Source organism: Aythya fuligula, chromosome 23, assembly GCF_009819795.1.
Source record: "Aythya fuligula isolate bAytFul2 chromosome 23, bAytFul2.pri, whole genome shotgun sequence".
NCBI classification, from domain to species: domain Eukaryota; kingdom Metazoa; phylum Chordata; class Aves; order Anseriformes; family Anatidae; genus Aythya; species Aythya fuligula.
The window spans coordinates 5,922,971-5,935,100 of NC_045581.1; the positions used below are offsets into that span (position 1 = coordinate 5,922,971).

General features: G+C 42.6%; 1 protein-coding gene across 2 annotated transcripts in view; it reads left to right on the forward strand.

Moving 5' to 3' along the window:
* The window catches only part of CSMD2 (CUB and Sushi multiple domains 2), a 285,673-nt gene that overhangs the window by 169,362 nt on the left and 104,181 nt on the right, over positions 1-12,130 (forward strand). For both annotated transcript variants that reach the window (XM_032202121.1, XM_032202122.1), the window contains 6 exons: positions 1,287-1,613; positions 3,595-3,789; positions 6,435-6,573; positions 7,307-7,494; positions 7,922-8,110; positions 8,275-8,391. In XM_032202121.1, coding sequence (XP_032058012.1) covers positions 1,287-1,613; positions 3,595-3,789; positions 6,435-6,573; positions 7,307-7,494; positions 7,922-8,110; positions 8,275-8,391 — 1,155 coding nt within the window. The remainder of the gene's footprint in view (positions 1-1,286; positions 1,614-3,594; positions 3,790-6,434; positions 6,574-7,306; positions 7,495-7,921; positions 8,111-8,274; positions 8,392-12,130) is intronic.

Sequence of the window (12,130 nt, forward strand, 5' to 3'; positions counted from 1 at the left end):
AAAATGCAGCCTTGCTTTCCCAAATTAATGGACCTTGTCAGCTGAAATACAGTATATATTGAAGACTCTTGAGAGCTAAAATGTGATTCATATGCACTCTTCCCCACAACTTCATTTTAAGACTGCTTTTAATTATTTCCACGGGAATGGCAGTCCAGTTTGAGCCCTCATTGTGGTGCCGTGCTGGCCCAGCAGAAGTCAGTGATTTATTTGCAATGGGAAGGGGAGGAGCTGCCCCTAACCTGAGCTGCAGGTTGCAGCTGGCCAGTGCTTGATTTGAAGTTTCCAAGCTCCTTGCACTTGGGGAGGACCAGGAAGGGTCTGGGGCTCTTCCTTGTGCCGTGCAGCAAAGTTGCCACCAGAACAGTGGCCTTTATTTTTCAGTGCTCCTTTTGGCACAGGTGGAAACAGCTGCCCAAAGAGATGGACAAAGGTAAAACTTCTCAAAGGAGTTGCCAGTTTATTGCCTGGTCATATAAATATTAAATCCAGGATGGGGATTGTCTGAAGGTGAGGAATTCAGAATGCACTGAGGCTACCCAGGTGCAGCTGCATCTGTTGGGGAGCATGGATGAAAACTGCACTTAGCAAATTGAGAGGTGTATTCAAATAATAGATATAAAGTGAAGGCTTTCAAGCAACTCAGAGAAATCTGTATTGCACTCAAAAGTGCATCTGCAGTTACGCAGTACACTAAAATGTTTGGATACAGGTAGCAGAGGAGCCTGGAGCTCAGCATGGGCTAACAGCTCAGTCGATTCGTATCCTCAGGTCCTGTAGGTTGTGCTGAGTTGTGGCTGCAATGAAAGACATGGTTCCTTCTAAAGCAAACTTCTTTATTTTGTACTGGCTGCAGTTACATATTGGATTCTCTTGCAGGATTTCTCCTGGGGATATGCAGGAGAATTCACCTGCAAAATTCCAAATCCCCACCTGGCTGAGTGACATTTTCTTCCTGCAGAAAAAGAGACCCATATTGCATTGTGCGTGGCACAAAGCCTGTACAAACGTGAGGGGCAGCACTGTGCTAGGCTGGAGAACTGCAAGCCAGCCAAAAGCAGGGACTGGAGACCACTTTGAAGCAACGTCTTCCCCATGCAAATAAATCACTGACATCCAGCAGTGAATGGAGCACTGAGCCCTTCCTTTCTTTAATTGTTTCTGAGAAGCCAAGCAATTGGGGGTTTGCAGGAATCACCCAGCTCAAGGGACAAGGAGGGGGGGAAACATGACAGCAGCTTGTAGGAGCACTGTGCTGCATGATTGATGGTGATTTCTCATTGCAGTTTCCTGCTTTTTCAACTTCACCACCCCGTCCGGGATTGTGCTGTCACCAAATTACCCTGAAGAATATGGAAGCAGCTTGCACTGTGTTTGGTTAATTATAGCTAAACCAGAGAGCCGAATTCACTTGGCTTTCAATGATTTTGATGTGGAGCCTCAGTTTGATTTCCTAGCCGTGAAGGATGGTGGGACTGCTGAATCACCAGTGCTGGGAACCTTCTCAGGAAACCAGATCCCTTCCTCTCTGACCAGCAGTGGACACGTAGCCAGGCTGGAGTTCCAGACTGACCACTCCATGGAGAAGAGAGGCTTCAACATAACCTTCACTAGTAAGAGATCAATCCTTCCTTCTTGTTTTCATTTCAGTCTCTAAGTTCTTGTTGGGCACCTGTTGGCAAGAGTGGTCTTACTGAAGTCGTTGCAAATCCAGGGTGAGTCTGAAAATTGGGGATTACATCTGGTTTGCAGTTGGGTAATAGAGGATTGGCTTTCAAGCTTGGAGTTGTATGCAGACATTTCTTCTGGCCATGTAGTTTAGCATTGTCCAGTGGTGCAAGAAACAGTTTGGCCCTGGATTATCTGTCCATGGAGCATCCAGGGGTTTTGTTCTCCCACCAGTCCTCCTGCTTGCTGTGAGCTTTGACTTCCCTCTTTGTGTCTGCATTCTACTTGCTGAGGTGAGACAAAGCTTTAGATGTAGCTGTTAGATCTCAGATAGCTGTGTTCATCAGTCAGTACTACCATCATTTGCTGACTCCTGTAAGTATGTAGGACTTTAAACACTGAAGGAAACATGTTGTAAAGTCTTATAATGCAAAGCATTGAAACTTCCATGGATATATTTGGCTTCACGTAAGTCCAGCCTTCAAATCTCAAATGAATGCTATGGTAATTTTATCCTCGTATTGTCCTGTAATTTTCTAAAGAGCATTATTAAACCTATTCAGCAGAACTGATAAATGACTTTGTTATAATAGCCTTTAGTGGCACAGCTAAATTAATAGCCTTTCTAGCCATGATTGCAAATCCTCTATTTAAAAAAAATAAAAATCAGAGTTCTTAAGAAATCATTTGCCACACTACAGCAAGCTCATCAGATGATGTATCGTGTGTGGCACTATCACATACCTAAGATTGAGTCCTTGATGCTGTTGAGTTAGGAGATAGGTCACACAGAAAGCCAGCAGTGTAGTAGGCATTTCTGAATGCTTCATGCCTATCCTGGGAGTTGTGGCCTCATATGAAGCCATTTTAAAGCTAAATTATTATTATTGTTATTATTTTTAATGTTGTAAATGACTCTTAAGTGTATCAGTTAATCTGTTCTGACTGTTGGAACTGCCAAAAGGGAGCTCCTGACTCTTTATCCCACACCTTGCTGTTCTTCATTTCATTTAGGTTTGAGGCAGGAGACAACACATTGCTACAACATCCAAGAGCACAAGGAACAGATTCAGCCTGTGTTTTCCCCTGTAGCAGTGTATAGTAACAAGTTATTGTACTATAAGGATGCTTTGTAGGAAATCCAGAACTCTTCTGAGTTTGGTCAAGTGCATTAAGGAATCTAAAAACATGTGGGTACAATTAGTCTGGAGGCTTTAATCTTTTATATGCTGTTCATCTCTGAAGACCACCTCCTAGCATATGAAGATGTAGTACATAATTATGCACTTAATGGGAAATTAAGGCTGTAGACTTATTTTCTGATTGGTTGGCTGGCCTAGTTTTTAACTGCCGGGAAAGGGCAGTCCTTTAAGGAGAGCTATGTATCTGTTCAATTCCATACTTAACTTTGGAACACCTAGAAAGGTAATTGCTTTGTGTCCTTCGTTTTATCCTAGTAATTATGATAAGTAAGGTTGGGGACTATATGGCAGTCAATCACAGGACATGCTCTTCTCATTAATGGTTAGCTTACATCCTTCTATCTAGATGCATGAACCGTGGTGTTTTTAGAGTTGTTCTTTTTAATCTGACTCTGTTTTGTATTTGTGTTTTTCCATACGTGAACAATTGCTAAGATTGGTTTGGTTAGCAGCTTAGATGTGAGGTTGCAACGTGATTTCTGCCATGGGCTGACTTGTCTGCATGGAACTGAGTGGCTTTGATAGTGGGTCAAATTCAAGTTCGAGCTGGTTTGTCTTCCCTGTGAGAATGGTAGGCTGACCGGGGGCAAGATTGTGTGTTAATTGCCGTCACGGAAAGGATGGAAAAATGTGGCTTAATTCCTAACCTTGTGGTCTGCTGTGATTATTGTATTAGAGGTAGGGGAAACAAATTGTTTATTGTCCTCTTCATGTTCCCTCTTAGCATTTAGGCATAACGAATGCCCTGACCCTGGCGTGCCTGTAAACGGAAAGCGATTCGGTGACAGCCTCCAGCTTGGCAGCTCTGTGTCGTTCCTTTGTGATGAGGGCTTCATTAGGACCCATGGCTCAGAAACCATCACCTGCATCTTGAAGGAAGGAAACGTGGTCTGGAACAATGCAGTGCTCAGATGTGAAGGTAAGTTTTAGTGTCTTTCCTGCTGGTCTGCTTGTGCACTCAGGACAGAGAATCATCCCCTAACGTTCGCAGCCTTTGGGGAAAAACATCAGTAGTTCTGTCTATCGAGGTTCCAGTCATACAATCCAAACCTTCTAGTTTCAGTATCACCCAAGAGGTAGATTTCTGTTGCTATGAAGGAGTGCTTGGTAAGATTTAAAGCTTAATTACATAGCAAAGGTATACAACGCTGGCTTTGCTAGAGTCTGCCATCATATAGGGAGAGGTGTTTGTTTTTAACAGCTGAAGAACTATTGTGCTTTTGTTCTAACCCTCAGCTTCTCAGTTATGGGCAGGATTTTATATAGCTCTGGAAGGTACTGTCTGCACAGAGGAGTTTGCTGAGGAGAAAGTGCTAATCCAACAATCACTGAGCACTGAACTCGGTTTATTTATAATTCTTCTTTTTTTTTTTTCTGTAAAAGGAACAATGGGAATTATTTACAGAGCTCATGTTAAACAAGCATTTTTCTAATAACAGCAATAAATAGAAGGCTTTGATTTACTGATGGCTAAAAGCTTCCCTGCTACTCCTGTCATGAAAGGAATTAAAGAACAGAGCATGGAAGATAGGTGGAGATAAGTCTTCTGTCCTGATTCTTGGTGCATGTAAAATACATTATATAATATTTATATAATGAAAGCAGCAAAAGGTACAGATATTCACTGTGAAAAGAGAGCTCATTGCTGCAAACATTCACATGCACACGCACACCTTCAGCCTGTCTTTGTCAGTGTGGTACATCAGTCCCTTCTAACTGATTACAGCAACCAAGAACCAGAAATGTTGTCTACATCCGCAACAACTGTGCTAGCCAACACAGAAATGGGGGAAATGAATTGAAATGGCTGAACAAAAAGACGTTAATACAGATTTCAAAGCTTTTTCATAGTCCTTTAAAGCTGCTGCTATAGAAAAGAAATGAAAAAATAGAGCTCATTAGAGGTGAAAAGTCTTTCTCTACCCTCTGTTCTCAGATAAGTGATGCTCTGCACTGGTATTTACAACACTTTGAATAAAAGAAGTAATACTGAGAAATAATTTCAGTAATTGGTCATGCTTTGTTCAAATGGATGAGCAGCAGAAAGCGCACAATCTAGTCCATTGTCTTTGAAATTGAAATAAGAGGCATCAATTGTGTTCAATAACTTTTATGTAGAAAGAAGCTGGACTTTTTATTTTCTTGTCTAGTTTTCTTGTCTAGTCTTTTGCAAGCAGCTGACAATAAAATGTCTGTAGGTTTGATTGAGGGTTTCCATTCCTTTCACAAGTGTGAGCATTTCAGTTTATGTATCTCCAAGTGTAGGAGGGAAACATACATTAAATAATATACTTCGAATCAACTTTTGTTTGAAAGCTTTAACCTTAGATAGCCTTATGCCATTAACTTGCGTTTTTTTTTCACAGTGGTGATCTCTTTGACTCATGCTTCAGTGTGCACTGGATTCAGTGTATGTTTTGATTAGCCTTATTAAACTGAGAGGAAGTATATGGATCTAAAATACTGTTCATTGCTTGAAAAAATTAGTGGGAAAGAAGAAGACCTAAAAGATGAGTTGAAAGATGGATGGAAGTCCTGACAGGAAATTACATAGTTTTGGGGCAGAAAGGAGCATCTTATTCAAAAATAATTGGTTAAGATCCAGTGGAGATCAATTGACTTTTATTTGGCATCCTTCAGATCAGCAGTGAAGATTTTAGGCCCAGACTTATGTAGGTATTTAAGATCATATCAAGTATGACACTCCACAGACTGTGCAGAGTCCGCACCATGGCTGGCCCTGAGTAGGTGCAGCTGCTCTGGACAAGCTGGGCAGCCCTGGCTGTAAGTTTTTGGGTCTGAAGGGCTTGGTCTGCCCCATGGAAGTTCCCTGGGGTGGTGATGGTAACATGGTCCCACTGCTGTGGGGAGACGTGTGCCTCCAGCACCAATAACTCAGCTGGCTGTGAAGGAACGCCTGGGGGATGAAGCCTGCGAGGTGTCCACAATCTCCCAGGCACACACACACTTTTCCATCCCATCTAATTTTTTTAGAGGACAATGCACTGCAATTTAGGACGATAAGGTTTTGTACCTCTGGTCCCTCAGAACCGGTGTCCTTTTTCCAGAAAAGATAATACCCTGCCTTCAGCTTCTGCTGATGGCGCAAGGGACCGCAATGTGGAATAAATGCCACAGTCTTGTGATGTCCCTTATGGTAGAAAAAACATGACTCAATTACCTCAGATATGAAAGATTTTCTGGCACCTGCAGCTACTGAAATCCAAACTGACCTTGCAGTTTTCTCTGGTTTTATATCTAATTATTATTATTATACCCTGTCCGCTTAGAGCCGCTGTACAAGGTCAGGCTGCTGACTCTCCCGCAGATATAGTAGCAGACTGCTACATGTTAAATTTAAACTAAACAGGCAGTTTCTTCCAATCTGGTGTATTTCATCTGCTTCTGATTATTTTTAACACATAAGAAATAGTAATGCATGAAAGCTATTGTACATCACGACAGTGCTGCCTGGAGGGGACAGGTATATCTGGTCATGCTGCAGCTTCTTACCTGAATTTTTGTCACTTGCTTACCTGAATTTTGTCGTTTGCTTTCTCCCAGCTCCATGTGGGGGCCACCTGACGTCCCCCAGCGGAACAATCCTGTCCCCTGGATGGCCTGGCTTCTACAAGGACTCCCTGAGCTGTGCCTGGGTGATAGAGGCCCAGCCGGGCTACCCCATCAAGATCACGTTTGACAGGTGCTCACCGTGGATTTCTCAGAAGTTTCCTGTCCGCAGATTGAGTGGGTGCTTTTGGTGGTTCTTGCAATGCTGGGTTGTAGCTGTCCCCAGAGGGAAAGGGGATGAACTGCTCGGCATTATGCTTGGCAGTGAGGTTCTTTCTTCCTATTTTTTATATTAACTTCAGACAACATTCAGAGTTTTCATTAACGGCCAAAAAGAAAAAGTAGAAAATAGTGATTTTCCCTTCTTGTTTTGACTAACTCCTGCTAATTTGCAGTGCTGTTTTAGATGCATGTTGAACACGTTTTCAGAGGCTGAGCTCCCATGTGTGCTCAGTCAGCCAGCAAGAAGCAGCAGTGAGGATCTGGCCCTGACTCAGGAGTGCTGAGTCTCTTGATTTGCCCCAGATTTCACTTTCTGAGGAGGTTACACTTTCTTGAACCCGCATCCATATGTCTGAAAAGTAATTGTTCGCATAGCATGTGATGCTTGTTGTTGCAAAAACTGTACCGAATCAGTAGATAAAGCAGGGGAAAGATCAGAAAGAAACTGAAATGGATAGGAGGGGAATGATGTGTTGTTACTAACATGCTCAGCCAGCCAAAGATCAAGCAGTAGAAATGCACCCATATGTTATCCTGTAGCCTGTGCTACATTCTGGTCGTTAGAGGACATTCAGGATTATGATAAAGAAAAATTAGGAGTGCTGTTTTTTTTTTTCACAGACATATTTTTGCATCCCTTTCAGGTTTAAGACTGAGGTGAATTACGACACCCTGGAGGTGCGAGATGGCCGGTCCTATTCTTCCCCACTGATAGGTGTCTATGATGGGACTCAGGTGCCCCAGTTCCTCATCAGCACCAGCAACTACCTCTACCTCCTCTTCACCACTGACAAAAGCCACTCTGACATAGGCTTTCAGATCCGATATGAAAGTAAGTGCAACTTCTTCATGTAATTACACCCTCTCCAGCCACACAATGGACTCAATCAAAGACCCATTGGACTTGCTTCTCCCCTTCACCAGGCAGTTAGCACTATTAGTGATTTGAGAATGTGAAGCTATTACAAGTCAAGTACTACTTTCTCCTTTTTGACCATCTTGATTGTTTAGAGGTGTTTTTTTTTTTTTATATTTTATTTTAGCATCTACAGAATATTATTAGAAGGAACACAGTATATTTTGGAAAGAAACAAAGTTGAGTTTCTCTGCCCATTTCATCCTCTTTCCTTGGGGATAATCAACAGGACTTTGAATGGGCTTATACGAGGAGTAAACTTTCCCCCAGACTAATAACTGCACCTTGCAGCAGGGTCTGCAGACATTGAGTGGTCTGATGGGAATGGGTTTGTTTGTCACAGCTGTGAAGCTCCAGTCAGACCACTGCTTGGATCCAGGGATCCCTGTGAATGGACAGCGCCATGGGAATGATTTCTACGTGGGAGCACTGGTGACATTCAGCTGTGATTCAGGCTACACTCTGAGCGACAATGAAGCCCTGGAGTGTGAGCCAAACTTCCAGTGGAGCAGGCCACTGCCAAGCTGTGAGGGTAAGGAGTGCAGAAGATGGCAAACAATTTGCAGATCTACTGCAAAAGCAGAGCAGCAATTGGGAAGTTCACAATGACATTTGATGTATGTGTTTTTGTTATGGGTTGGGCTTTGTTTTGACTCTGGTTTTGATGGGTTGTTTTGTGTGTTGTTTTTTTTTCAGCTCTATGTGGAGGTTACATTCGTGGTTCCAGTGGTACCATCTTATCCCCAGGCTTTCCTGATTTTTATCCAAATAACTTGAACTGCACATGGACAATAGAAACTTCACATGGAAAAGGTGAGAAGTCTTTAGCTTTCAGTGGTTTTAGAGATGAACTTGGAACTGCAGGAAGGTGGTCAGTGGGAGGCCAGTGCTCCGTGCATTTGTCTCCAAGGCAGTGATGATGGGTACCTGTGTAGTTTGGCCAGTTGTAATTCTTGCCACCACTCAAACATTGTCTCTGGACAAGACAAAGGTTTTTGTGGTCACACCTCTTATTCCCTGTATAACATTATTTGTATAACATCTGTATAACATTTTACAGATGGAGAAGTAGAAACGTGTAGTAAATCATTTCCAAACTTAGGACAGAATTCAGGCTGTCAATTCCCAGGTCTGCCCTAGTTCTGCAGCTCTCATTTCCCCCCTAGCTAAGAGTACTGTCAGCCTAAAGGCAGTGCACAGGTATATTTAGTACAGCCTCCTGTGCAGCACAAGCCAATCTTTTGTCTTGAAGGAAAATCTAAAGGAAATGTATCACCAATGATTAGAGAACAAGTTTTATGGAGAAGGATGGGGGGAATTTTTCTGTTCACCCAGTCCATATCTGCTTGGGGTAAGCACAAAGGGTATAAAACCCTTTATGTAACTATATGCACAGTTATGTAACTGTCTCGTACTGGATATCAGCACGACGGGAGCTATCATGAGCCAATTTTGCAATACCATTTGTATTACAGCAAATAAACTTGTCAATGAACAGCACAGTGCATTAAGGGAACCATCACATGCTGTGAAAAGTATTCTGTTGAGTAGCAGCAATCCACTCTTCATTAATCCACTCTGCCTTGGATTCAGCTCTCCAATGAGGCACTGCATTATCCTGTTGCTAAGCTAAGCACAATGCAGCAAACTGTCACTGTTTTAGATGAGAAAGGGTAACTCTGATGGCCCATGCACTTTTTTTGCCAATATCAAAAGAAAATCTTTTGACCAAGCTAAGCAAAGCTTGAAGAGCGATGCATTTTCAAACAGTGATGGTATGCCTCTGTAAGTCTAGGGGCTCTTTGTCCCCTGCTCAGTAGCACATGAAACAGCACATCATTTAGAGCAGTTTGGTGTGGCGCAGTTCTGGATAAGCCAGAGAATTCAGCCCTGTACCTGACTGTCCAGAACTGGACCATGTTTGTCTCTGAGAAGCTGATCCCAGTTTTAGCTGTGTATGAGATTTTTCTGAAACTTTAGCCCCAGTGGCAGTAATGAATATTAGAAAATCAAGCCATGAGTTACTCTGTAAGTCTGGCTAGTTGTAGTGAAAATTCATAGGTGTCCAGGATAAGTTTCTGAGAAAAGTGGACTGTCTAAAGTAAGAGACTCTTTAGTATCAGTGAGTGGAGCATGTTCATATCATTGTGTTTCATTCGAAATTTTCACACCTCTCTATGCACACTTCTGGTATCCTTCCTTCAACATCATTGTTCAGTAGCTGGTTAGAGATAAGCTGCAGGAGATGGTGGAATCCTGCTCCTTGCAGGCATGGACAGGGCACAGGGCTGTGGCTCTTGCATTTTTGGGCTTTCAGGGCCAGGCAGGCTTCATGAAGGCAGCTGCTTGGATGCAGGAAATCTTCAAATCCATTTAAAGGTTAAGGCGAGAGGAGAGGATATATGGAGGAAGTTGTACAGTTATAATAAGCTGGTGTGTAGCCAAGGTTCGTGCGAGGAAAACCTCTCCTTCCTTGTCCCTGTAGTTCAGGCAGGTTGTTTATCTACCAGTGCAGTGGAAGATGGACACAACAAAGAAAGATGTCCTTTCCTCTGATGTTTTGTGAAACACGTTGAACTGTATTAGGATGCTGGGCTGTTTTGGTCGGAGTGTGCATGCACATGTGTGTGCGTACACATTCTTCCTCTTGCAACAGTTTTCTGTTTTTCCTAATGATCTGTTTTCCCAGCGATTGCTGCGTTCAGCTGCTGTGTAATGCATTGCTTCTCCCAGCCCTTTTCAGCATTCTTGCAATGTCTCCACTCATTCCTTCAATAAAGAGCAGTCAAACAGAGTGATCCCAAGTTAGAGCAATAGCTGCTGAAATGAAATGAATTTAGTCCTTGAAGAACAGAAGGCTTAGAAGAAGTGTAGCTGAACGCTGTTCTTGGCTAACTTCATCCACAGTGCACTTGCAGTGCAGAATCCTTATAGAGTGGGCTTTGTCCTTTTAGTTTCCTGTTCTTGGAGATCACTGGGTAAATCTGGTACTTTTTAATCCCAGAATTTTTAACAATTCTGCTATGAACAGCTGTAGTAGGCAGGGGGATATTTGCATCACTTAGGTGTTTGCCATTGTACTTCATTTTTCTTGTTCTAGTTTTAAGCCTCTTGCACCCACTTCTTCCAACGCTTTTCTGCTTGGACTTGGAGCACTGCTGCTGTCTCAGGCCTGGAAAGTCTTCCAGTTCTCCCAGCTGAATAAAAAGCGGGGCTTTTGGCTTGGACCATCTTTGCCAAGCCAATGACCAAGCAGTGAAATGATCTGCATCATAAAAGCTGATCTCAAGCTACTCACACGCAGATCTTTATGAACTTCTTGCACATGGGAAGCACACAAGTCCCCTAATGGAAACAAGTTCATTGTTATAATAGTTGTTTTTATGTGACTGCAGACACTGATTTATTTTATGGACTCATGGGCTGTACAATTTAAGTTTAAAAGCAGCTTAATTTTAAAGGTATTTAAATGCTTAAATAGAGACTATTATTTTTAATCTGAGGACTTCAAAGTGATTTCTTTTCCCTATAATTTGTTTTGTTGTTTCTTTAACAGAGAATGAAAAAACTGCCTTTACAGAGACATTTTGTGCCACAGTAAATTTCAGACCAGAGCAAAGGTTTAATCAAAGTCGCAAATCCTTTAAAATGAGTTTGTAATTAGCACTTATGGCTACAGTTACACAACCCTTAACTGGCTCTGCTGCTGGAGGGGCCTTGTGCTGTGAGATTGGATTTGTTATCTGAAAAGACCTGGAGTCAGGAGCTGTCCTCCCCATTCTGAGGACTGAGTTATGCTTGTGTTTCTCTGGTGGTGTGTTGATTTTGGTGGAGTGATATTATTTCTGTTCCCTAGATTGGGTTTTGTAAAGGCAGGGGTATAAATCTACTGTCAGTTGATAAACAAGAAAAACTTAATGCATTTTGTATTCACTGCATCTCACCGAGTTTTCGTGCCAAAACAGGTCATACCTATTTTCAATCAAGTACACTGCTGGTAAGAATAACAAACATTTGGAAACCGTTCGAAGTTTCCTACTTTCATGGAGTTCCACAGAGGGGAACAGTTGAATTAAACATTTTCTGCCAGGTCCAGGTAACGTCTACCTGGGGATGAAAAAGGAATTGTCAAAGCTGAGGCCCCTTTCAGTCATCACTAAGCAGAGTTGCACACATGCTTCTGCCTGGGGCACTGCAGGGTAGCAAGGTGCAAGGAGCTGCTGTGCAGGGATGGAGAGGGAAAGAACACAACGTGTTACCACTGAGATTTGATGTAGTTGAGAAGTCCTGTGAGCCCTGCACCTTCCCAACACAATACTTCCTATGGGAAGGGCTTTGTGTTGGTTTCCACTCTGTGTGTCCTTCTTTCCTTGGAAGGAAACTGCTTGTGTGTGATGGTAAACCTTCAGCAAGAGATTGGATAGACACGGGGATAAACAGAATATTCAGAGTTACAATTTGATGCTGACAAAAACACTTTTTTTTGGTTGGGATGGATATTAAATATCACACTGCAGAGCTTCAAGCAGTTGGTCTCATCCTGGTCTCCAGA